Here is a 27,702-nt window from a genome sequence, read left to right on the forward strand (position 1 = left end):
ATATATATGCTATCTCCACGTCTGTAAAAGTCTGACTTACAAAATATATAATTAATTTAGCTGATCAATTAAACAGAATAAAAAATTGAAATGCCAGAATTGCAGTTTTCCGGTGTCTGTAATGCCACGAAAAATGCAATAAGAAGCGCCATGCAAGAAAATAGCCCTCCCAGCTCTAATCGAAAACTTTAAAATGCTATAGGTAGTGAAAATGGCAACACGAGCACGTATATAATTTTTTTTTAAAGTAAATATCCAATTTTTTATATATACACAGTGCCTACAAGTACTATTCAACCCCCTGCAGATTTAGCAGGTTTACACATTCGGAATTAACTTGGCATTGTGACATTTGGACTGTAGATCAGCCTGGAAGTGTAAAATGCACTGCAGCAAAAAAAAATGTTATTTCTTTAATTTTTTTTTAAATTGTGAAAAGTTTATTCAGAGGGTCATTTATTATTCAACCCCTCAAACCACCAGAATTCTGTTTGGTTCCCGTAAAGTATTAAGAAGTATTTCAGGCACAAAGAACAGTGAGCTTCACATGTTTGGATTAATTATCTCTTTTTCCAGCCTTTTCTGACTATTTAAGACCCTCCCCAAACTTGTGAACAGCACTCATACATGGTCAACATGGGAAAGACAAAGGAGCATTCCAAGGCCATCAGAGACAAGATCGTGGAGGGTCACAAGGCTGGCAAGGGGTACAAAACCCTTTCCAAGGAGTTGGGCCTACCTGTCTCCACTGTTGGGAGCATCATCCGGAAGTGGAAGGCTTATGGAACTACTGTTAGCCTTCCACAGCCTGGACAGCCTTTGAAAGTTTCCTCCCGTGCCGAGGCCAGGCTTGTCCGAAGAGTCAAGGCTAACCCAAGGACAACAAGGAAGGAGCTCCGGGAAGATCTCACGGCAGTGGGGACATTGGTTTCAGTCAATACCATAAGTAACGTACTCCACCGCAATGGTCTCCGTTCCAGACGAGCCCGTAAGGTACCTTTACTTTCAAAGCGTCATGTCAAGACTCGTCTACAGTTTGCTCATGATCACTTGGAGGACTCTGAGACAGACTGGTTCAAGGTTCTCTGGTCTGATGAGACCACGATCGAGATCTTTGGTGCCAACCACACACGTGACGTTTGGAGACTGGATGGCACTGCATGCGACCCCAAGAATACCATCCCTACAGTCAAGCATGGTGGTGGCAGCATCATGCTGTGGGGCTGTTTCTCAGCCAAGGGGCCTGGCCATCTGGTCCGCATCCATGGGAAGATGGATAGCACGGCCTACCTGGAGATTTTGGCCAAGAACCTCCGCTCCTCCATCAAGGATCTTAAGATGGGTCGTCATTTCATCTTCCAACAAGACAACGACCCAAAGCACACAGCCAATAAAACCAAGGCCTGGTTCAAGAGGCAAAAAATCAAGGTGTTGGAGTGGCCTAGTCAGTCTCCTGACCTTAACCCAATTGAAAACTTGTGGAAGGAGCTCAAGATTAAAGTCCACATGAGACACTCAAAGAACCTAGATAACTTGGAGAAGATCTGCATGGAGGAGTGGGCCAAGATAACTCCAGAGACCTGTGCCGGCCTGATCAGGTCTTATAAAAGACGATTATTAGCTGTAATTGCAAACAAGGGTTATTCCACAAAATATTAAACCTAGGGGTTGAATAATAATTGACCCACACTTTTATGTTTAAAATTTATTAAAATTTAACAGAGCAACATAACTTTTTGGTTTGTAAGATTTATGCATCTGTTAATAAATCCTGCTCTTGTGTGAAGTTTGAAGGCTCTAACTTATTTGCATCTTATCAAACCTGCTAAATCTGCAGGGGGTTGAATACTACTTGTAGGCACTGTATATATACAAAAAGGAAACCAGCAAGAACTCAGCAAACCAGGGTTGGAGTAAAATGCTTTTTTCTTCAACAAGGTTAAAAAAAGGTTTGGACCGTGAAGGCGGATTAGGCCGCCGAAATGCGTAGTCCCATTTGCGTTTATTTCTGCCATGCACTCTGGTTCCTGATCCTTGTGGGTCATTTTTTTACCTTGTTGAAGAAATAAAGAAAAGCATCATTTTACTCCAACCCTGGTTTGCTTAGTTCTTGCTGGATTTCCTTTTTGTTCTCCTATTGAAGGATTTACTCCTAATCCAGTCTGTGCAGGTACTTGATTACCAGGTGGGAAAGACCCATGAGTCTCATTGCTGCAGCTGGACACTGACACACACACACACACACACACACACACACACACACACACACACACACACACACACACACACACACACACACACACACACACACACATAATCTGAGCGCTTGGTATCGACATACTTGTTTTGACTTGGAGAATCATTTTGACAAGTGGGTTTAAAAGGTTGCGGAACGTGTATGAACTTGTGTTAAAAAAGTCGTGGGTAAATCTGTTTTTTTTGGGGGGTGGGTGGGAGGTGCAATTGTTAATGCTACCCTAGAATATGAAGCATCGGGGTGTGCTCAGTTAAAGCTGTTCTGGGGAAAAAGTCAAGTTGTACTAAAACCTATTGAGATCCATTCTCAAATTGCAGTGTGTGAGCAGAAAATGTTCTCCTTACACGCCAACTTCTGGATTCTGTTGGTTTTCTTGAAAAACTGCATGGATTGAATGTCAGGGTTTTTGTTTACAGCAGTACTTTTTTCCACATTGTTTTGGGGCTACAAAAACCTGCCACCGGAAGGACCAGTTTTAGTGACTGTCTGACTTTTTACAGTTTGTACAGTCTGCACATGCCGTAGAGGCGGCGATCTTCCCCACTCTCCTGGATTAAGCTTTCCATCGGCACTAGCACTCGCAGTGTTGCATGGTGTATGGGACTCCGGGGAAATTAAATTGTCTGCTATTCTCAGATACACACAGGAATGTTTTCTCCGGTTCTAGTTGGGCATAATTTGAAACGCTATCAGCAGCACACATCATGAACTCATTAGTTCAGCGCCCCATTTGCTATTTCTGCTTTTTGTATGCGAATTAGTTAACATTTGTCCACCTGCCCCTTTTCCAGCATTAGATTGCTATTTTGAAATGTTAAAGTCCAGTTGTGATCAAGCTTCCAAGAGTGATTTTCATTATTCCGACTGCCTTTGTTCTCCTCCTTTGGTTTGCATGTACTCTGGCTAATGAAAGTTGCCCCTTACTTTTCCCCATTTTTGTAGGTAGATGGAGCCTAATCTTTTAGCAATGAAATTTCAAATTCTTCAACTTTACAGTGTATTTTTCTTCATATGTCCATCCAGTGGCTGAAAACCTAATGTGTACAGTTTTAATGTGTACAGTTTATTACAGATGACGGATGTGAGTAAAGGAATTTTTAATATTTTTTTTTTTTTTATATTACAAATGCCTCCCATATGCAAAAAGTTGTATGCTTGGTGCATATGTCTAGAATGTGCCAAGTGTACAGCTAAGCATAGCCACACGGCTCTATTCACCCAACAGAGGCCTAAAGCGTGCTTTGTATACTGGCCTGATGGATGGCGGTATATACAGTCATGGCCAAAAGTTTTGAGAATGACACAAATATTAATTTTTACAAAGTCTACTGCTTCATTTTTTCTAATGGCAATTTGCATATACTCCAGAATGTTATAAAGAGTGATCAGCTTAACAGCAATTACTTGCAAAGTCAATATTTGCCTAGAAAATTAACTTTATCCCCCAAAACACATTTCAACATCGTTGCAGCCCTGCCTTAAAAGGACCAGCTAACATCATTTCAGTGATTGCTCCACTAACACAGGTGTGGGTGTTGATGAGGACAGGGCTGGAGATCAATCTGCCATGATTAAGTAAGAATGACACCACTGGACACTTTAAAAGGAGGCTGGTGCTTGGCATCATTGTTTCTCTTCTGTTAATCATGGTTATCTCTAAAGAAACACGTGCAGTCATCATTGCACTGCACAAAAATGGCCTAACAGGGAAGAGTATCGCAGCTAGAAAGATTGCACCTCAGTCAACAATCTATCGCATCATCGAGAACTTCAAGGAGAGAGGTTCCCTTGTTGCCAAAAAGGCTCCAGGGCGCCCAAGAAAGACCAGCAAGCACCAGGACCGTCTCTTAGAAGTGTTTCAGCTGTGGGATCGGGCTACCAGCAGTGCAGAGCTTGCTCAGGAATGGCAGCAGGCAGGTGTGAGTGCATCTGCACGCACTGTGAGGCGGAGACTCTTGGAGCAAGGCCTGGTCTCAAGGAGGGCAGCAAAGAAGCCACTTCTCTCCAGGAAAAACATCATGGACAGACTGATATTCTGCAAGAGGTACAGGGAGTGGACTGCTGAGGACTGGGGTAAAGTCATTTTCTCTGATGAACCCCCTTTTCGATTGTTTGGGACATCTGGAAAACTGCTTATTCGGAGAAGACCAGGTGAGCGCTACCACCAGTCTTGTCTCATGCCAACTGTCAAGCATCCTGAAACCATTCATGTGTGGGGTTGCTTCTCAGCCAAGGGAATGGGCTCTCTCTGTCTTGCCTAAAAACACAGCCATGAATAAAGAATGGTACCAGAATGTCCTCCAAGAGCAACTTCTCCCAACCGTCCAAGAGCAGTTTGGCGATCAACAATGCCTTTTTCAACATGATGGAGCACCTTGCCATAAAGCAAAGGTGATAGCTAAATGGCTCAGGGAACAAAACATAGAGATTTTGGGACCATGGCCTGGAAACTCCCCAGATCTTAATCCCATTGAGAACTTGTGGTCAATCATCAAGAGACGGGTGGACAAACAAAAACCTTCAAATTAAGACAAAATAAAATCATTGATTTTGCAAGAATGGACTGCTATCAGTCAGGATTTGATCCAGAAGTTGATTGAGAGCATGCCAGGGAGAATTGCTGAGGTCCTGAAGAAGAAGGGTCCACACTGCAAATATTGACTTGCTGCATTAACTCATTCTAAGGGTACCTTTACACCTAGCGATGTACCAGCGATCCCGACCAGCTATATGATGCGGTCAGGATCGCTGGTGCATCGCTAGGTGGTCGCTAGTGAGCTGCCACACAGGCAGATCTCACTAGCGACATCGCTGGGGACGGGGATCGCTACTTACCTGTCAGACGAGGCGATCCTGCGTCCTCCCGCCCAGCTCCACGCGTCGCTCGTCGGCGCCACAGGAAGCGCTGCAGGAAGTGGCCGACGAGAAATGGTCCAGGAGCTTCTCGCGCGATCAGCGATAACCAGCGCGGGAGCCGGTCGGAGGTAAGTATCACATGCAGCGATATCGCTAGCAATATCGCTATAACGTCACAAAATCGGTGACTTTACAGCGATATTGCAAACGATATCGCAGTGTGTAACGGGGGCTTAACTGTCAATATAACCTTTTGCTACTCATAATATGATTGCAATTATATTTCTGTATGTGATAAAAACATCTGACAAACACACATAAAAACCAGAGGGCAGCAGATCATGTGAAAATATAATATTTGTGTCATTCTCAAAACTTTTGGCCATGACTGTATGGCCCTACATTGGGTGATTTTGGATTATAATGTGGTGTCCCATTGATGTAGAGATTAGTGCTATTTGCTAATCCATTTATGCACACATCGGACGACTTTGGCCTGATGGGAAACACATGGATGTCCGGGTGCTCACTGTGTATGACGGTCTTGACCAAATGTTTACCTTTTTCAATTTTGTGATTCTACGTTTACCTGGTGTAAGTGTTTTTTTTGGTTCTGTTGTGGTCAGGTTAAATGAAATCAAAAGCTTGTTGGCAGATGAAGTCGACTTTCTGCTTCATGTGACCCAGCTGGATCTTCGGGATAACAAGATGACAAATCTTGATGTAACTTCTCTAAGCAACCTAGAAGTCCTGCACTGTGAGAGGAACCATCTGACCTCCCTTAAAATAAGTGGCTACTATCTGAAGGCTCTTTACACGTCAGCTAATGGTGAGTATAGTATTACCCCTCTAAAAGCCAGCATCCTACTCCTCCTTTATTGGCACTTTACAGAGAGGTCTGTAGACCTTTGTAATAATTTGTGGTGATTAGCCTGTGCCAAAACGGTGCAGCATTTTAGTCCATTGTGTGCAGTCCAAGGCCTCATTCAAATTTTTTTTGGTGCCGGTAAAGTCTTGTAAGTGATTCCTGGCCTGTTCAGTTGACCTTTAAACAGATGTAGAAAATCGTCCACAAATAGATTTTGCGAGAGTTAAAACTTGCCATAAATTATAAATTTTGGAATATGTAAAAGAGATTTAGGCAATTTTTACACCAACCATTGGCCCTTTTTGCCAGACTAGAAAAACACAACGGCTATCCGATCAATGGTGGATATATGAACATTGATCTGCTGCATTGGATTTTTTTAGGGAGTTGGTTTTGGTTGTTGAAATCAAATAATCTTCCATGTGGAATGACAGCGGATGCATCCAATTAATGGAAATCCGTGCAAGGAAAAAAGCGCACAAATTTGAATTGGTCATTTAGTTTAAGATTTTCTTCACTGCCCATCAAATAGCTTTGGGTTTGTATTTTTTTGTCTGACTACAGTTTCTCATAGTCCTTTTTTTGTTTCTCTAGCGCTTATACGTCTATCTGTTTATCCGGACCCTTGCAACCTAGCATTCCTGGATATTTCCAGGTAAGATGGCCTTTAAAATATATCTTACCAGATTTCACAATATAAACTGCATACTACACTATTCTCTTCTTTCAATAGGTCTTGGACCTAATGAGACTGTTGTGCTTATTTTAAAATCTCAGAATGTCCTGATAATCTTGGTATTAAAGGGGATATTTGGGAAAATTAAGGAAAACGTCAATCTCTGCTGCATCATCAGTAAGAATCCATTCCTGCTTCCCCTTCTGCAGCAGAGTTGTCGTCTTCAGGAGGAAGAGGCACGTGTGAATCTGAAGGTGTGCATTGGCAGTCATAGTTGTGGAAGGGGGCTGAGAGGCAGGAAGAGCATTTGAAGCCAGAAGCCGATAATGCCCCCTGGTCTGTGATGCAATGTCTCGAAAAGGAGATGGGAGCATTAAGAGCAAAACCAGCACCACAATATATAGCAGTTACTATATTTAGAAAAAGGGCAGTGGATGCTGGCTTTATTGTGTGTTAAAGTATTTCCATGTAAATTCTTTATCCCCTGGAGTTCCCCTTTAAAGCTAGATTTGAGCCCAGCTGAAGAGTGAGAGCTTATGTGTATTCAGTCTATCCCCTCAGCTTGACTGACGGCCGCAGCTTGTACTGAGCTGTATGAGATTTCAGCAGCATTGAGGATGGCGGTGAGGATCTGTCAATTAGGCTTGATTGTCAGAGATTGAGCTTAAATTTTCAAGATTTATTATACGGTCATTCCGACCTGGATGATTTAAAGAAGCACACCTCCCATCAAAGTTTTCATCCTCTTAATATTTTGCAGTCATCATATTAACACTGTGTACTTACAATTGCTCATTTTGCCTTTCTACCCATCTAATTCTTCTCTTTTCCATTAGGTCTGACATCACATGATTAAAAACTGACTAGCTGAATCCTTCTAAGCTCTATGTAGAAACAGGAGGTCAATTTTCTCTGCACAAGTTGAGTCACTGCAAATGTCTGGCAGAGGGGAGTAGCGGAACAGCTGGGTCAGGAGTTGAAGGAGGGGGATGATAAGTGCAGGGACAACAGACTTCCTCTTTCTTCACTGAGCATCGGAAAAGAAAAATTAGCTGGGTAGAAAGGCAAAATGAGTAATTGTAAGTACACAGTGCTATATAATATGATTGCAATATATTAAGAGGCTAAAAACTTTCTTTAACCCCTTCACGACCAGTGACACTGCGTATGCGTCATGAAAGTCAGTGCCATTCTGACCAATGGCGCATACCCTGTGTCATGACTTCAAAGCCCCCCTGCGGGTCGGGTGACCGGGGTCAATGAAAGGTCACCCGACCCGCAGATACAGGGGGCTTCGTACTTCTCCCCCCGTGGCTACGATCGCTCTGATTGGTGTTTCACTTTTAACAGCCAATCAGAGCGATAGTAATATTTCATCAATGAAAATTGATGAAATATTACAATCCAGCCATGGTCGATGCTGCAGTAGCATCGGACATGGCTGGATACCCAGATCCGACCCCCCCCCCCCACACCGACGCACGGGGCCGATTGGCCCCCGATACCGACTGACGGCGGCAATGTGCCGCCACTGTCATAATCAGCTCCTCTCCCCCTTCTTTCCGTTCCCCCCCCCCCCTCACCCCCCCGGTACCTCCGATTTCCCGCTTCATGGGCGCCGCCATCTTGGAAAATGGTGGGCGCATGCGCAGTGCGCCCGCCTGAATCTGCAAATGCTGCTATTCATTCATTTTGATCACTATGATATTCTTTCACAGTGGTCAAAATGAAAAAAAATTGTAAATCCTCCCCCTTTATCACCCCCATATGCAGGCACATATAACAAAATAAAGAAATCTTTATTTTTCCGTGAGGGTTGGGCTTGGGGTGAGGGTTGGGCTGAGGGTTGGGCTTGGGGTGAGGGTTGGAATTGGGGTGAGGGTTGGAGTTAGGTTTACAGTTAGAATTCAGGGGTTTCCACTGTTTAGGCACATCACGGGGTCTCCAAACGAGACATGGCGCCACCATTTATTCTAGCCAATTTTGCGTTCAAAAAGTCAAACAGTGCTCCCTCCATTTCAAGCCCCAACGTGTGCCCAAAACTGTGGTTTACCCCCATATATGGGGTATCGGCGTACTCGGTAAAAATTGCACAACAAGTTTGGAGGTCTAATTTCTCCTGTTATCCTTTGGAAAATAGAAAATTGGGGGCTAAAAAAATTTTTATGGAAAAAAAATGATTTTTAATTTTCACGGCTCTGCGTTATAAACGTCTGTGAAGCACTTGGGGGTTCAAAGTGCTCACCACACATCTAGATAACAAGAAAAATTATAGCCAGCTCACCGAGTTAGACGTCCTTAGTGGTTCTGCTCACTGCCAGGAAGCCGCACGGAGTTGTAATGGGAGAGGCACACCCATGTTACAATAGAAACAAAAACCAGCAAATAATTCCAGCGGATGCTTCCTACTTGGCCATAAAATCCATTTTATTTTTATCTTTTAAAATAGTTCCATGTGGCAGAAACCCAAATATATACAGGGGGTCAGAAGAAAAAAAGGGCACACTGCTGCTTTATGCGTGCAGACTACGCGTTTCGACCTTACTAGGTCTTCTAGGTCTAATTTTTGGGGTCCAGTTTCTCCTGTTACCATTGTGAAAATAAAAAATAGAGGGCTAAAAGATCATTTTTTGAGGGGGGGGGGAAAAATATATTTTTATTGTCACGGCTCTGCGTTATAAACTTCTGTGAAGTACCTGGGGGTTCAAAGTGTTCACTATGCATCTAGATAAGTTCCTTAGGGGGTCTAGTTTCCAAAATGGGGTTATTTGTGGGGGAGCTCCAAAGTTTAGGCACACAGGGGCTCTCCAAACACGACATGGTGTCCGCTAACGATTGGAGCTAATTTTCCATTCAAAAAGTCAAATGGCGCGCCTTCCCTTCTGAGCCCTGCCGTGTGCCCAAACAGTGAATTATGACCACATGTGGGGTACCAGCATACTCGGGATAAACTGGACAACTTTTGGGGTCCAATTTATCCTGTTACCTTTGGGAAAATAAAAAATAGCGGGCTAAAAAATCATTTTTGAGGAAAAGATTATTTTCATGGCTCTGCGTTTATAAACTTCTGTGAAGCACTTGGGGGCTCAAAGTGCTCACTGCACATCTAGATATGCTCCTTGAGGGGTCTAGTTTCCAAAATGGGGTCACTTGTGGGGGGTTTCCACTGTTTAGGAACATCAGGGGCTCTGCAAACGTAACATGATGCCCACAGACCATTCCATCAAGTCGGCATTCCAAAATGGCGCTCCTTCCCTTCTGAGCTCTCCCATGCACCCAAACAGTGGTTCCCCCCACATGTGGGGTATCGGTGTACTCAGGACAAATTGCACAACAACTTTTGTGGTCCAATTTCTTCTCTTAGCCTTGTGAAAATAAAAAATAGGGGGCTAAAAAATCATTTTTGAGGGAGAAAAATGATTATTTTCACTGCTCTGCGCTATAAATTTTTGTGAAGCACTTGGGGGTTCAAAGTGCTCACTACACATCTAGATAAGTTCCTTGGGTGGTCTAGTTTCCAAAATGGGGTCACTTGTGGGGGAGCTTCAATGTTTAGGCACACAGGGGCTCTCCAAACGCGACATGGTGTCCGCTAACAATTGGAGCTAATTTTCCATTCAAAAAGTCAAATGGCGTGCCTTCCCTTTCGAGCCCTGCCGTGCGCCAAAACAGTGGTTTATGACCACATATGAGGTATTTGGGTACTCAGAAGAAATTGCCCAACAATTTTAGAGTCCATTTTATCCTGTTGCCCATGTGAAAATGAAAAAAACTGAGGCTAAAAGAAATTTTTTGTGAAAAAAAAGTACTTTTTTTTTTACGGATCAATTTGTGAAGCACCTGGGGGTTCAAAGTGTTCACTATGCACCTAGATAAGTTCCTTGGAGGGTCTAGTTTCCAAAATGGGGTCACTTGAGGGGGAGCTCCAATGTTTAGGCACACATGGACTCTCCAAACGTGACATGGTAACTGCTAAATATTCAAGCATATTTTCCATTCAAAAAGTCAAATGGCGCTCGTTCCCTTCTGAGCCTTGCCATGCACCCAAACAGTGGTTTATGACCACATATGAGGTATCGGTGTACTGAGGAGAAATTGCCCAAGAAATTTTAGGATCCATTTTAAAATGAAAAAATTGATGCTAAAAGAAAATTTTTGTTGGAAAAATTAAAATGTCCATTTTTTCCTTCCATGTTGCTTTAGTTCCTGTGAAGCACCTGAAGGGTTAATAAACTTATTAAATGTGGTTTTGAGTACCTTGAGGGGTGCAGTTTTTAGAATGGTGTCACTTTTGGGTATTTTCTGCCATATAGACCCCTCAAAATGACTTCAAATGTGAGGTGGTCCCTAAAATAAAAAATGGTTTTGTAAATTTTGTTGTAAAAGTGGGAAATCGCTGGTCAACTTTTAACCCTTATAACTTCCTAACAAAAAAAAAAATTGTTTCCAAAATTGTGCTGATGTAAAGTAGACATGTGGGAAATGTTATTTATTAACTATTTTGTGTCACATAACTCTCTGGTTTAACAGAATAATTCAAAATTTGAAAATTGCGAAATTTTCGCCAAATTTGATTTTTTTCACAAACGCAAAAATTATCGACCTAAATTTACCACTAACATGAAGCCCAATATGTCACGAAAAAACAATCTCAGAATCGCTAGGATGTGTTGACGCGTTCCATAGTCATTACCTCATAAAGGGACACTGGTCAGAATTGCAAAAAATGGCCAGGTCATTAAGGTCAAAATAGGCTTTGTCATGAAGGGGTTAAAGTACATGCACCATCCTCATTAGATCTAAGAGAGCTGTATAATAATCTATGCAGTTTATATTGTGAAAGCTGACAAATCTACTTTAAATAACTGATTCCTTGATGTAACTTTCCTTTCCGTTGTTGATTGTGTAGTTCCGATAATGGTTTTATTAACTGCTGAAACGTGTGTTTTACGAGCTCACTGGAGATATGTTGGGTTTAAAAGCCGTCCATCATTGAAGGTCGTTGACCAAAGCATTGGTTACTTTTGCTGGCCCTATAATGTAAGGTCTCACTGACAGCAAAAGTCAAGTTAAGTGCATTATGTAAGATTAGCGCCGTCTCAGTGGAAAACAGTGTATGTTTGATTTTCTTTAACACTGTATTTAGTCTGAGGAATTTGGTTACTGTAAGTTAATCTTTAGCTTGGAACAAGAGCAAATTGTGTAGAAGGCCAACAGCCACTTGGCAAGCTGTTCTCCTTGTGTAGAAGTGTTATGTGGTTCTACAACACTTTTATTATTGACATATTTAATAACTAATATGGGTGAAATGATCCTCTCGTGCATGAGCCTTGGTAATGTTTGTTCTCGTGGGGAGTACATGTACTTAGGGTCCAGAATTGTGTATTATTTTTTATTTATTTTTTTTAGGGATTTGTGAAGAAATACAAACAATACTGAATTAATTAAAAAAAAAAAGTTGAGTCAATTAAATTTTTGTGCATGTCTATTTTTGGGTTATTTTTACAGAGTTGCATTATGGCCTTCCAGTTAAATAGCAACCTTGTTGTTGCCCGTCTCCTGTGATTTATAGTGGGGAGGTCCTCAGTTGATCACCCCTTTTTATAATGACCATATGCACTACAGAGTATATGACATGGCATTGTCAAGGACAACCCCACTGGATTTTTCAGATTAATTATGGTTTACTGTTCCCAATTTGCCATCATGTTTTCTACAGGAATTGCCTAGAATGCCTACCTGACTGGGTTTGTGAGAGCAAAAACCTTGAGGTCCTGGATGTCGGCCATAATCGCCTGACTGAACTTCCTGCCCGGTGAGTGTTCTTCATGTCTTGCAGGCTTAGATAATAAGCCTTTGTTGTTCTCGCTATTTTCCCAACATTGGATGACAAACTGTCAAGGATGAAGAATTTCCAGTATCACTCTCCAAACGGGATAAAACGTTTCTTTGTTAATTCATGTTAAAAACGAGGAATAAACTGCAATACGTGGTAGGCCGGTTTCACATTTGCGCTTTATAGCGCTGCGACGGCCTGCGCACGGCCGCCGCTAAGCCCCGCTCCCTCCCGGCTCCCTGCCCGCCCCATCCGGTCATCGCCTCCTAAAAGCGCACATGGGCGCTTGCGATCTGCGCACCCTATCTTTAGCATAGGGTGCGCAGATCGTGCGCTGGCCGTGCGCTAGCAGGATTTTGGTGTGCGCTGCGCACTTTTGAAGGTGCGCCGTGTGCGCCAAAATGCAACATGCTGCGTTCGGCGCACACGGGCGCACCTTCAAAAGTGCGCAGCGCACACCAAAATCCTGCTAGTGCACGATCTGCGCACCCTATGCTAAAGATAGGGTGCGCAGATCGCAAGCGCCCATGTGCGCTAGTAGGAGGCGATGACCGGATGGGGCGGGCAGGGAGCCGGGAGGGGGCGGGGCTTAGCGGCGGCCGTGCGCAGGCCGTCGCAGCGCTATAAAGCGCAAATGTGAAACTAGCCGTAGTGCTCCGTTTTGTAGCAGCACTAGTAAGTGTGAAACATCATCGCCTGCACGTGTATTTCAGTTTTTCCCCTGGCGTGTAACCTTGCTTTTAACATGATGTAATAAAGAAGCGTTTATCACTTTTGGAGAGTGACACTGGAAACTTTTTGTCCTTGAAAAGAATGTTTCTCAACGGCTGAGCACCTCTTCATGGAATTAGATAGTACAATCTGTATACAGAGAACATACTCTCCATTGGATCATAGAAGTCAAAGGGATTCAAGGTAGTGTTATGTCCCTTCTTTTCCCTCTTTTTTGTGACTTCGATGACAAACTGGTTACATTCTAGGGATGAGTTCACACATTGTGATTAAAATTTCATTCTTTTATACTGTAACCAAGTGTGGTTTGGTGTACAATGCTTGTTGTCTTATATGTTGTGTCTAATTGTTTTCAATAAAACAGATTCAACATAAAATTTCATTCTTTTTCATGGATTTGCAAAATTGTGCTTTGACTATGATTTGTGAAGTGAGGATTTTCCAGTTGGGGTACCTGGTATGGTAGCCTCACGACTGAAAGTATTTAAATACAGCCAAACTTATTTGGCATAAGATATGTTTGTGTGTTCATTGTAGACGCCTGAAAAAGTGGTTGGTTAAAGATTAACTGTCGTTTTCCTTTTTATTTCATACATTAATGGTACACCTGAAAATATACAACTCTGTAATATTTCTTATCAGAGAACCTTTTTTTTTTTTTTTGTGGATTGATCTTTAACTCCACTCAGAGTTAAAATTATTATTCAGTGAAGACCGACTTTCGCATTACTGAAAGAGAATCTAATAGGCACCCATTGTCATCTCCTAGCTCAGAAATGGGAAAGTCCGTCTTCACGGAGTAGAACATTTATCCATGAATTAAGAATGAAAATGAATGACAGATTTCTCGGATTTAGATATGTTACCATTTTGAAGGCCTCAAACATTGTTTTTACATCAGAGTTTGTATTCCAAAGCTAGAAGTGGAACTTAGAGGAAAGTCTGATACCCGGTCTGTGGTTTGGAGACACTACCGCTTTTGGCATACAAATACCAATGTGTGAATTAGGCCTTAGAGTCCTATTTCACTGATGATGATCTGACGGCCATGACTTCGAGCACTGCTCTCTCTCATAAAAGCCAATTGCTGGACGCTAATGACCATTTTTGTCCATCCATGATCAAGAGGGGCATGTAGACTGCACGGCTTGGAGGAAGAGTGAGGTGCCATTCTAATCGGCCACACCATAAAAAAAAATGTAGGAAGTTATCAAATGGTATCAATAAAAACGTTGGCTAAGGCCTGTTTCATATTTCCGTTTTTTGACGTCCGTCAAAATCCGCCAATTTTAGAAAAAACGGATCCGCCCCTTTTTTGTCGGATTCGTTTTTTCCCCCCATAGACTTACATTAGCGGTGGATATTGACTGATGTAATTTTAGCTGCTCCCGGGCGGATGAGATGGACTCTGAAACGTTCTTTCAGAGCGACGGTCCGCTATTTTGTATTGCGCATGCCCAGCAGATTTGCTCTGGCAGGGATTTTAACCCCTGAATAGCGTTCCGGAAAAGCCGTTCAAACACAAATCAATCTCTCTCTTACACACTCACTCCAGCGGATCCGTCAAAAAGCGGTCCGGTGGCATACGTTGGTGTCACAACGGAAACGGATACGTTTTTTGGATCTTTCACGGATTGCAACTGAACAAAAAAAGGAAGTGTGAAACAGGCCCAAGCCCTCACACAGATCCTTCGACCGATGAAAATTTAACACAACGCAAGTAACCATTTATGCGTAATGCCAACACGCCCACACCCCTACCTGGGGAAACAGGAGCACCATAAAAACTATTGTGGATTTGTATTTTTTTTTTTTTTTACTCTTTCAATACATTTGGAGCTTTGTTTTCTTTTTTCCAGTACATTGGTAAAATGGTGTCATTTAAAACAATATGGCTATAAGAGGCGTCTATATACCAATGTAGATTCAGATTTATTCCCTGATCTCATGACAATAATTGCCCTATAAGTAAATGAAATTCTGAATTTAATTGAATTGCTGATCGTGCAAGTATAAAAATCTTAATATATGGCTGTTTACACTAGAAAGAAACTAAATGTAAACTGACTGCTGGAATCCATTGTCTTTTTACCTGGCTGCAGCCAGCCAGGTCCTGCAGCTTCATTAGCCACAGATAATGCTCACATGCACAGACCTGGTTCTTGGCTGTCACATTCTTCCCAGCAATGATCCTGTTAATGTTTATAGGATCAGTATTGGCCAGATTGGTGCCTAAGCCTACACTACAACACTGGGGGAATTTTACACATTCCCATAATCTGCTTGTTCTGCCGTGATTCCTGGCAGGCTGTATGTAGAATAGGATTACAATATGCTAGATTTAATGTATATGATACGAGTCTAGTGATCTTGCTGTATGAAAAGGTAGGTACATGGTTCTATTACCTTTTACGAGTTATCTTTACTTTTGAAGAAAAATTGTTGTCGCTTAAAGGGGTTTTCCGGTATGTTTACTTTTTCCTTATTGGGCTAAGACCTAGCAAGTACTAGCTAACTTCCGTACTTGCTGTTCAGCCCAATGCCAGCTTGGAGTGGTCTCGGACCACTTCTAACAGTGATTATGCTGCTTCACCTCAACAGAGCAGCTCTTTCTCTTTTGGGCTGGTCTGTTGACAGTGTGAGACAGACGTCATGCTGATTGATAGCCGGCTTACCGCAATTATGCAGTGTGGATTTGGCTATCAGTCATCATGACATCTGCAGAGATGCCTCTTCAAGAGGGCAGAACAGAAGTCAAGCAGTTTCTCTGTGAACGTGATGTCGCCAAAAGCGGCAGGAGCAATCCGTGACAGCTCTAAGCTGCCAAAGATTGACGGTGGGTGCACAGCAGCCAGTTAGGTAGCTACTGCCTGCCTGCCTGCCTGTTAGTTCCTAGGCTCATAAGAAAAGAAATAGAAATAAACCTCTTTTTAATGGTGCTGAGAAATAAGGGTATAGCGCCCCTAGCGTTAGCTGAGACAATAGAGAACAAGATTGGGGCCAGTTTTTACGGTTCTATGTCATGCGTTCACTGTTACTCACTGAATAACCGCAATCGCAAAAAAAAAAAAAATGTTGGGCTCACCAATTTTTCCTATTGGCTCCTTTTCATCACTGTAATGGACCCTATCACAGTGATTTAAAAAAAAATAGTAAACCAAATCCCCCTTTTGTCACCCGCATAGATGAAAAATTATATATAAAAAAAAAATGTAAGTTTTTTTCTATTCTTTGGGGTTGTGGTTTGAATTTTTTTTTTTTTTCAAAAGTAGAAAAAAAAATATGACAGCTAGTGTTAAGTGCAAGTTCTTGCTACTCTAGTTTACATGGGGTGCTCTGGTATGCACGGAGTGTCGCAAATCCCCGTATGTGTTGATTCCAGCCAATCTTGCGTTCAAAAAGTCAAATGGCACTCCTTCCCTTCCAAGCCCTGCCACGTGCCTAAATAGTAGATTTCCCCCACAAATGGGGTATCTGCGTACTCAGGAGAAATTACACAACAAATTTTGTGGTTCATTTTCTCTTGTTACCCTAGCTTTCTGGAGCATTTGCTCCTTTTTAGTGGCTTTAGTATTTCTGCTTTATTTTATTCATGTCTTGCACCACTTTTCAAGTTGTCTTCCTTTGTAAGTCTTTATTTTTCCTTTACAACTTTGTTTACCCAGATGTTTTAGACATTTACAAAATGTAACTTTTTAAAAAAAAAATTTGGTGCATTTTTGGAACTTTTTAAAGAATATTTGACTTTTGATTGCTAAAAAGTATCAATTATTGGTTAAAGACCAAAATAAAAAGCATTTTCAATTTTTCAACAAATTCATGAACAGTGTGGTATAAAAAGACAGCAAATACCAAAAGACAAAACAAAATGACTTGAATAAATCTTCAATGATCAATTGAATCCTTTGTATTAAGTTCTCCTTCTTTAAAATGTTATTTTTTAGGATATTCTGTGCTCGTGGTCTGCGAAAGTTACTTGCTGGGTATAACAGACTTAATCGTCTTCCTGAGTGTGTAGAACATACCCAACTTGAAATACTCGACGTGCAGCATAACCAACTCCTGGAGCTCCCAGCCAACTTATTGTTGAAGTCTGAGAGGTAACAGAACCTAGAAATGTGCATGTTGTGTCCAACCTTATAACATCAATAATAATATTTGTGGATAAAGGGCTTCTACTAGGTATACATAGAAAATATATATAACATATTAATGCCCGGGCAACGCTGGGCTCTTCAGCTATTATGTACTAAAGCTGAAGATTGGTTAAGCTTCTTTACAGCATTCAGGTAGCCCCAACTCCTATATCAGGGGATCTCAAAGCCTTCTCATTGCTGCACACTGTGAACTTGATAACTAGGGATTCATGTGATGTGTTCTACTTAGCTTGTCCTTGTCAGGCGCTGCTTGGCTATTCCTGCAATCTATGATTATACAGTAAGTATCAATGCCTCCATTCATTCCTAGTATAATTATCTTTTACTATACGTTTATTTATAAGCAGACAGCCAGTGGAAAAAGCCAATCTGTTCTAACCCTAAGTAATGGGTATGATGCAAAGTATTGCCATTGCCACAATCAGGATAAAACTTTTCTTATCTTTAATGGCTCTGGCATCAGGCCAAAAACTGTCAACTGATAGTATCAAAGAAGCATACATGCTACAATGCAGCTTAATGCCCTTGTGTTTACTACCGTAACTTTGTCCTTTTTTTTTTCCATTTGAATTTAAAAATGCACGCATACATGCATGCATACATACATACATACATACATACATACATACATACATACATACCTACACGTAGCGATCACTAGCGGGTTGGGGTGTACTCGCTTGGCAGTGATATTCAGGCACAATTGAACGATCTTTCACTTAAGACATTCTATCTGGTTTGTTTTCTCCATAAACCATCGAAACATGAACAAAAGGCAGACAGTCTTACATCAGACAGACAAATCTTCAATGTCCATGGTAGAGCTCTGCTCTCCTCAGGCCTGTGGGTGCACAGGCTGTGCCATGTCCAGCACGCAGGCTCTATAGCACAGTTTCTCACTGACCCCGGTGAGCATACCACAGATTCCTGTCCGTTACCTGTTGGTGTTGGCCACACAGGTTCCCGGATGCCTCTTATGCACAGAGGTATCCAATAAACACTCCTTCCTGACCCCGGTCAGTAACACTGTTGTCAGACCGTCCACTCCGGAGGTAACTCATAGCCCTCCTTCCTCTGGCTCAGACTAGCCAGCACTGCCACATGTGCCAAACAGTGTCCATTCATTAGGTAGCTTCTAACCACACCCACAGGTGAGGTAACATCACATGTACTGGTCACGTAATCATGACATCACCGCAGGTCCTTAAACATGCACAACCACACAGGCTTCATTAGGTATTCAGACACGCCCCTTGGGTGGGTATGTAGGTGACTGGACCCACCCATCTCTCCAAGTCACCTGGAAGCCTCCCAATGTATAGCAAAAATCCTCAGCAGTAGATCTGCTGACCAAAACACACCCAGGCTTCCATCACAGGGCCACCCACCTCTGCGATACATACCGCCCATCAATCACATGACCAGTCGCCATGCCACATAATTATATAAATTGCACCTGCATTGCATGCACTGGTCTATATGCCTGTGTAAAATGTGCAAAATTTTCTCTACATACCATATTTTTGGGGCTTTGTAACGCACCTTACCATAAGATTAGTTAAAACTTCCCTGTTGGTGTCAAGTGGAGGGATCATTATCACAACTTTTAATGTGCACTAGGGTAAAATAGGGAGGTAATAAGTCTCAAGATTTCTCTGCAGCATGTGTTATACACACAAAGCCCTTCTACATGTACACTTAAAGACGCAAAAAGCTCTACTGCTTGTACATTTACTGACCTACACACTGCGCTGCTACATGCATATTTGCGCACACAGCTTTATAACGTGTACATTGATACAGTTCTGCTACATGTAGACTTAAGGTACTGTCACACTTAGCGATGTACCAGCGATCCCGACCAGCGATATGACGCGGTCAGGATCGCTGGTACATCGTTAAGTGGTCACTAGTGAGCTGCCACATAGGCAGATCTCACCAGCGACATCGCTGGGGACGGGGGTCGCTACTTACCTGTCACACTAGGCGATCCTGCGTCCTCCCGCCCGCGTCCACGCTCGTCTTTCCACAGGAAGCTGACGACGAGAGGCGGTCCTGGATGTTCTCGCGCGATCAGCAATAATCAGCGGGGGAGCGGGTCGTAGGTAAGTATCAGACATAGCGATATCGCTAGCAATATCGCTATAACGTCACAAGTTATAGCGATATCGCTTAGTGTGACAGTACCTTTACACTTGAACACACAGCTCTGCTACATGCAACTGTGCATATAGCTTAGCTGTGTGAGTGCGCAAATTTGAACCAACACATACCCGATACAATACCACATTTTGAAGTTCCTGATGGGACCTGAATAGAGGCTGCACGAGCTGAGATGCTGAGGGACTTTCTACTCGATTAACTCATCAACCTTTCATGTCATGTTATTTTTCACATGACTTCTCAGGTTCTAGCCTTATTCTAGTGGAAGGTCCTTCAGGTGCTCAACTGGCGCAGCCTCTGTTAGGGTTCTGTTAGCTTCCTTTCCACCGATCGCATTGATCAGTATTCAACAGTAGGAGAGAGGACACTTCTCTCTCTGATCTGGAGTGTCCGCTTTCTCCTTCATCACAGGGAGCTGCCTCCGGAATAATAAGATGCACCCACTTTTTAGCAGGAGTTTTTAAGTGTGTCTTTTCTAGTCCGAAAAATGCATTTGCTGTTTATTATGAAAGTTGAAAACTTCAAAAATAAATGCTAATTAAAATGGTGATTCAGATTACGTCTGGAAAATTCATTTTACTGTGCCCACTATGGAGAAACTAAGTGACACATCACTATGCTGTAAATAACTTTTAGTACTTAATGGAGCAGGGGCTAAGCATGTGCATCTCTGCGTCTGCAGCACTTTTCTTTCGTGTAAACTCTAGACCAGAGGTCTCAAACACGCGGGCTGCATGCAGCCCCTGAGGCAGTCATCTGCGGCTCGCGGTGCACCACATGTCTCACCCCCGAGGCAGGTAGAAGGGGGAAGGCACGCAGCCATCCAGGAGCGCTCGATGGCTGTGTTCTGTGTGCACAGGACCTGTGATGAGGTCACAGGAGGGGGGAGGAGTCAGGGAGTCACATGATCAGGGGCCTCAGAGTATGCAGAACGCTGCTGTCTTTCTGTGCTGGTTGTCATGGTGCTGGGTAAGTTTCTGTGTGGGGTCAGGAGGGGTTTACAGGGTGGCTGTAGCAGATCTGTGTGTGTACGAGGCGTACGGAGCGGAGATGTGCGTGTATTTTGGCATGGGGTGGGCCCCATTTGAAAGTTTGCACCAGGGCCCATAACTTTGTCTCTACGCCACTGCTCACGCTAGAAGAGAGGAGTGCGCCGCTCCGTAGTGGCTGTGGCCCTGGGTGATGATATCCCTCTGGCGCTGTGTAATGACAGCGCGCAGAGAGCGGAGGCGTGACTCCCCCCCCCCCCCCCCCATTGCTGGATTTTGCAGGTGACTGGCTGTGCGTGTACAGCGAGATGATAGCACTTGCTCACATGCAGAGCCGACACCATCATCCGCTGAGGTAAGCTGTACATCGCAGCTGACAACCTTTTTGAACGGATACGATCGGTATTAGCACCGATCGCGGCGGTTTAACCCCTTAGATACCGCTATCAATTGTGACTGTATTAAGTTTGAAAGGAATGTGGCCCGCCAGCTTAAATTTTTTTTTTTTTTTGTGTGTGACCCATTTACTCTGCCGAGTTTGAGACCCCTGCTCTAGACTGATAATCTCTGATGGTTAGTCCCCTCATCTGCATGTAATCTGTAACATGATAGTCTCTGCCCCCACAACCCCCCTCCTCTAGGTATAAAAACTCTGACTGATGGGCTATAATGGGCTCTGCATAATCATCCCCCTCCTTTGTGTGTACGCTGTAGCATAATGGTCTGTACCCCTGCAGCCCCCTCTTGTAAACTGTAGCATGATGGTCTCTGCGTCTGCAGCCACCTCCTCTGCAACCACCTCCTCTGCATGTAAACTGAAGCGTGATGGTTTTAGCCGATCAGTGTGTCCACAGCGTCCTCCTCTGCATGTAAGGTGTAGCGTGATAATCAATGTTGACCATCTGCGTAAAGCCAATTAGAGACAGTATGACCATTTTATATGTACACTTAAGCGAATAGTGTTTGCTTTGGTATCACAATGATCATTCTGAGCATTAGGAATTAGGATACCGTTACATTTAGCGATGCACCAGCGATTCCGACCATGATACGACCCGGTCAGGATTGCTGGTGCATCACTAAATGGTCGCTAGTGAGCTGCCAAACAGGCAGATCTCGCCAGCGACATAGCAGCGGTCGTTACTTACCTGTCAGACACGGCGATCCTGACGTCCTCCCGCGTCCACGCGTCGCTCGTCGCCGCAGCAGGAAGCCCAGCAGGAAGCAGACGACGAGAAACGGCCCAGGCCATTCTCGCGTGATCAGCGATAACCAGCGGGGGAGCCGGTTGGAGGCAAGTATAACACACAGCGATATCGAGAGCAATATCGCTGCTGCGTCACAAAATCGGTGACGCTTTAGCGAGATCGCTAGCGAGGGGGTGCAACACTCCGTTTGACCTTGGTCCAGACATTTAAAGACACTCCGGGTAAGGAGCTGAATCTTTCCCCAGGGCTGTAAACTGTAAGTTCTGTAATGAGTTATATTGGTTTATGGCCAAAAATCAGATGGCACTAGGCGTAGGTAGACATTGGCAGTTCCATGTATGTTCATTTGTTCGTGCAGATTGTGGAAACCTAGTGCAGGCATTTCTTTTGGCTACTAGAGAAAGGTCCATCACTAAGCAGCAAAAAGAGGACTTAAAGATCCTCCAAAAATTTGAAGAACCAGCAGAAAAAAGGCAGAGATGTTTACCTTCCCAGACCTCCAAACAAATGCACAGGGTGCAATGGACCCATTTAACACAGGTGCAAAAATGCTGTTGAGACAACCACTCACAGCCTGCCAATTCATGGGGGGGTTGTTATTTGGCATATTAATGCACAAAAAAAGGTCTGTATGCGGCGCTGTTCACACCCAGGCGATGCGGAGCATCTGGTTTACAGCCTATTGGTGACGCCCATACTATTAGATTAGGCGAGCTGCCCAGTGCTTTCCAAAATGCATCCCATGTGAACAGACACCACAGTTTACAGAGCCAGCTACTAGAGAAAGGTCCCAATCAAAGGAACTACCACTAGATTTTACAAGGTGGTGCGTCACTGCAAAGATCAGCTCCTGTCCTGGAAGAACCTGCACTTGTACTTGAATACATGTTGTATAACGCAGCTGCAGTCTTGTATTCTGTGTATGACTGGCACATATCCATCTTGTGGTGGTTGCTGTGAGGTGGTACCAGCCCTAGTTTGGTCAGTGACATGTCCACTTCTGAAAACATTTTCTACAACTTCTTTTCCTTCTTGGTCACACTTCACTTTGTACTCTACTGCTGATGACTGCAGATTAAGTTTTTTGACATGCAATGAATTTATCTTGAAGTCCTACTATGGGTTTATTGTATTGGTTATGGGACGTCCAGTCTTCTCTCCCCCAGTCCCCACCTTGTGTAGCAGCTAACGGGCACACACTCACATTGTAAGCCTTCAGGACACTCTGTTCCTTTACACTGTTTGAGCCAATTTAAATGTTCAGTGTTACTTTGTGGATTTGATCATTCCATTTTATCCTGTGTGCAGGAGTTCTGGCTCTGGTATTGTGTGAACCAGCTGAGGTTATTGCTGTACACTCCACTGAGGAAGGTTGTATGCCCACCTCTTCCTTCACCATAGCTGCAGTCAGCCATAATTGCTTGGCACCAGTCCTCCTGTTTTGGAAAACTCCAGAACTTGCTTGTGCAAACCGGCCAGCCTAGATCTCTCCTTTCAGTGCACTCATTGACTTAGCTGTTCAGAGCCCCACGTGATTCTCATTTTATACAGCAAGTTCCAACAAGCTGTAGAGAAGTCCTGCTGAAAAGTAATTGCTTTACATCTTTAACGCATGCCTAGCTGAATCGGTTTCCCATGTCACCTAAGCATTTTTCATTCATGTGTAGTAGTTGCACCGCTTAAGTGTGGTTCTTTGTTTCTACCTTCTACTGTTTTGTGAAAAGGTCCATTTTTTTTTTCACTTTTACCAACCTGTTTAATAGTATCCTAACTATTCTCAGCCACTACCATATCAGTTATTAAAATATTTGCTTTTCTCTTTCAAGTTTTGCTCTTAACATTTTCCACTTTTATGCTCCTTGATCAGCTTACGATGCTTGAATGCTTCAGCCAACAATCTTGAAGTGCTTCCTGCTGCTTGTCTGTCGGAAGAATCGCCGAGCTTGCTGCAAGAATTATACGTGACCAATAATAACCTTACTGATAAATGTGTGCCTCTATTAACGGGACATCCCCACCTGAAGATACTGCACATGGCCTTCAATCATCTACAGACCTTTCCTGCAAGGTAGGTCCCACTAGTGAAATCTATAGATCTGTAGCTCATGTTCAGATGAAATGCACAAACCTGATACACCTCAAGATTATCTCAGTGGGTGTGAGATTTAATCCCCCCCCCCCCACCACCTTGCATATTAGACTAATGGCCGCACCCACTGGTGTAGAAGAGTTCGGCCAACAGTCTGTGTATGGCTGGCCCGACAGAGGATTGTCGGGAGATAAGGATTCGACATGTCTGATTTTGGGCTACTGATTCGTTCTCTCTAATCCATAAAGCACCTGCAGAGATGTCTGGAATCCGCTCTCTTATCGAGAATACAAGAGCGCTCAGCAGTCGGGCAAGTAGCTGTTTATCTGGCTGCTTTAAAATTTATGGCGGTCTTTAGGTTTAGATTGTAGTGTTGCATCGCTGATTCTCATCTAATGGCAAATGATAATGGTCAATGAGGTTGTGAAATACAATGCTGAAACGTTCGCAAAATAATCCAATGCCTTTTCAATTTTGGACACCTGCAACTTTGCTCCCATAGCATCCACTGTAAGTCACGCACAATTTGTGACTTTCATGTGATCTTTATTTTATTTATGAAAACCGAACAAATGTACACATTCCCATTTTTTGTGTATCTGGTAACAAACTTGATCAAAGTTCCTGTGTTCACTATTATTCTCCAGTAAAATGGCCAAACTGGAGGAACTGGAAGAGATAGATATCAGTGGGAACAAGCTGAAAGCCATTCCAACCACCATCATGAACTGCAGACGTATGCATACTGTCATTGCCCACTCCAATTGCTTGGAAGTCTTCCCTGAAGTTATGCAACTCGCAGAGATCAAGGTGAGTGATATTGGTCTGTCAGAACTTGATGACATAGCTTTTCTAGGTGTGCTGCTCCCAACATCCACCGTATTCGATACGATTTGGTATGATCTATTCTGTCAACTCTGCAGTACATGCCTTTATTTTCCTCATATATTCATAAGTCTTCTTTCCTCTAGATGACTCTAAAAAATTGGAAAAGTAGCAAGTAAGAGATTTCATGGTGAATGCAGAACTTCAGGTTATCTTTGCTATATTTAAAAATATAAAAAAAAACTTGTCGCCAAGACTAACCTTAAAAAAAAAAATAAAAAAAAAAGGTTGTCTCGTTTAGAAAACTCCTTTTTGATGAAATTTTCAGTCGGACTATGGTGACATTACGTTTGGGGCACACGTCTGTAACTCTGAAGAACCAGGATTCTGAAGGGACCTCCAACAGCGCTATTCAACATGCAGACGATGGTAGACCACCTAAAGTGGTGGACTCTGCCAGAACAGAAGGGAAAAAAACACAAAGGGACTCATTGCAATGAATGGCTCCATAGTAGGATACCAAATCCTGTTTTGTTTTTTTCTGTTTTTTTTTTTAAGGGTTTCAGAGAGCAGCTCTGACAGAGCTGCAAACGTGTGGCCTGAATGTAATGTGAACGTGGTCTTATTAGAAAGGGGTCCCCTGTTTAGGATCTTTTCGTATTGTTCAGAATAGAGAACATTGCAAAGTGTGTGCATGATCGCTTTCTGCACTGTTCCCTGAGATGTCTTCAGAGCAACGGTTCTCAGAATTGGTGGGAGTCCCCGTGGTCAGGTCCACAACGATTGGAAGATTATCCCCCTACTCTTTGTATGGGGGAAAACTTCTAAGCTTCAGAATATGCCTTTTAACATTAACATAGCATGCCATTCTATTAACAGTGTAGTGTAGCTTCTGTCAATTAATTTCACTCCATTGTTTAAATCATATGTTTGAGATGGGTGCCCAAAATGTCTTAACCTGCCAAGCTGTTACCCATGATCTGCCGTGTAATCTAATTCACAGGCTTTAATTGCAATAATATGTAGTCGGCTGGTTCTCAGACAAGAGACTATACTGTTTCATATCACTAGTATTTGGAGATCTTGTACTAGTTTCTATTTCCACAAAACTCTGCATTCAGGCTCCAGTACTTAACGGTCAGTTATCAAAGCTGCTTTCCTCATTTTGCTTCCTTTCACATAATGTAAGCAAGAGCTGCCGGCTACAAGCTCTTTGCAGCTAATATTTTGAGGCAGAGTACTTTAATGTATCTATCTGCTTTTTCAACTGGGAAGAAAAGTCGCTTCTGTGAATATTATATTTTTTTTTTTTTTTTTTTTTTTTTTTTTTATTATACCAAATAGAAAACCTGTAGGGGTTGTGTAAAGATTCGGCCCCCTGTATCAGGCTGAAAATCCACCACTGTTTTAGGTAAAAATTGTAATTGCTTTCCTCTTGTGTTCATTGAAACGGTGCATGAACCAAGGGATGGACATAATTAATTACAAGGTTAGTCAAGTTTCGATAACCCCAGTGAATCGGTCTTATCGTAGAGGGGAACCAAAAATTAGCAGTAAGAATACAAGCAAACCTCTGTTATACACTTTATTATAGCTCTGCTCTTATTTGGTAAAATATGAATTGGGAAAATGTATACCCCGCACACAAGGAAATGGGAACGGTTTTATTGTACCTGTGCTGTAATATGTCAAACTATTTAATCTCCTCGGTTTTCAACTTAAATTGTATACAGGTCCATTCATTCCTGCCATAGGGAATATAGCTTTGGTAAATTCTTGATGCTAAAGTGGAGTAGAAGTGAAACTAACAATATTGGTTGTATTTTGTTTTCACAATTCATTTGTTGCTTTCTGCTGGTAACCGACCCTTCACTGATATCAGTGGCACTGGATGACCATCTAATGAATATTAGGGTATCCTAACTTTTTCCTTCCAATAGTAGATGATGTTGGGAGAGGGGATTGGGCTGTTGGATGTCAACATGCCCCTTCATTTCATTTTTTGAGGAGATGAGTCGCAGCTGCTAGTGTGGTCTAGTAGTGGCTAAAGACCCCCCCATATAAATATTACAGTTGGCCGAACTTATCGATTTTGGTGGTATCAGCTGACTAATTCTTATTGGGGCCTCCCAGCTCTTCCCTCCAACTAATGTTTGTTTCCCATCTAACTCTGCCCTTTGGCTTTGTGAAGCCAGAGTTGTTAGTCAAATAGGTGGGATGTGCAGATGGTGGCAAACCAAGCAGATGGAAAGGTGTATTTCAATATTTGGCCCTGTTTAGATGCGTGGAGCGCCTCTACTTGGTTTGAACAGTCATTCTGTGCTGATGGTCCCTTCTGAAGCACATGAACACTCAGCTGAGCCAAGCACTCATGCGTGTGGTGTCGCAAGAAAAGGCGGTCCATGAGTAGGGAGTCCATGGCTTTCTAAAGTGCACAGCTCTAGTCCCAATAGTGCACTCCAGTAGCAGTAATTTGTCTTGAGGGTGAAGAGGAGAAACACATTGCTATGTATCCAGATATGTAAATATTAGTAAAGTTTAACATAGATTTTACAACTAAAATCTGCTTAAAATATAGCTTAAAAGTGAGATTGTTGGTTTCTCTATCGCTTCATTGGGGGACACAGGAACCATGGGTGTATGCTGCTGCCACTAGGAGGCTGACACTATGCAAATAAGAAAGTTAGCTCCTCCTCTGCAGTATACACCCCACCGACTGGCGCTCAATTACTCAGTTTAGCTTAGTGTCAGTAAGAGGTGGACACGGGTCTTTCATTAGACCCTTATCTCCCTCAGTGTGCGTCGTTTCTTTACAGGTTCCGGAGGGGTACAGAGTGAATAGTCAATCTGTACTCCCGCATAGAGACTGAGTACGGCGTGTACTGCCACCCCGTATTCTCATATGTCTACCGGCCAGGAACACGTATGCGTGTTCGCCTTCTGTCTCACCCACTCGCCTACCAGAGCCTGTCGGTGGATGGAGACACGGTCTGCAACTGGAAATGGGGTAGCTCAGGACTGCAGGAGGTAAGTATCAGCATGCTGA

The 27,702-nt window shown here is 43.1% G+C and overlaps 1 protein-coding gene across 1 annotated transcript in view; it reads left to right on the top strand.

Annotated features, from left to right (window-relative positions):
- The window catches only part of PHLPP1 (PH domain and leucine rich repeat protein phosphatase 1), a 127,222-nt gene that overhangs the window by 85,010 nt on the left and 14,510 nt on the right, over window positions 1–27,702 (top strand). The window contains exons 7-12 of the mRNA XM_073550183.1: window positions 5,740–5,942; window positions 6,576–6,636; window positions 12,377–12,472; window positions 17,170–17,325; window positions 23,610–23,810; window positions 24,479–24,641. Of these exons, the coding sequence (XP_073406284.1) occupies window positions 5,740–5,942; window positions 6,576–6,636; window positions 12,377–12,472; window positions 17,170–17,325; window positions 23,610–23,810; window positions 24,479–24,641 (880 nt within the window). The remainder of the gene's footprint in view (window positions 1–5,739; window positions 5,943–6,575; window positions 6,637–12,376; window positions 12,473–17,169; window positions 17,326–23,609; window positions 23,811–24,478; window positions 24,642–27,702) is intronic.

Source organism: Dendrobates tinctorius, unplaced genomic scaffold (assembly GCF_039654945.1).
Source record: "Dendrobates tinctorius isolate UK_male_01 unplaced genomic scaffold, ASM3965494v1 ptg000163l, whole genome shotgun sequence".
Lineage (NCBI taxonomy): Eukaryota > Metazoa > Chordata > Amphibia > Anura > Dendrobatidae > Dendrobates > Dendrobates tinctorius.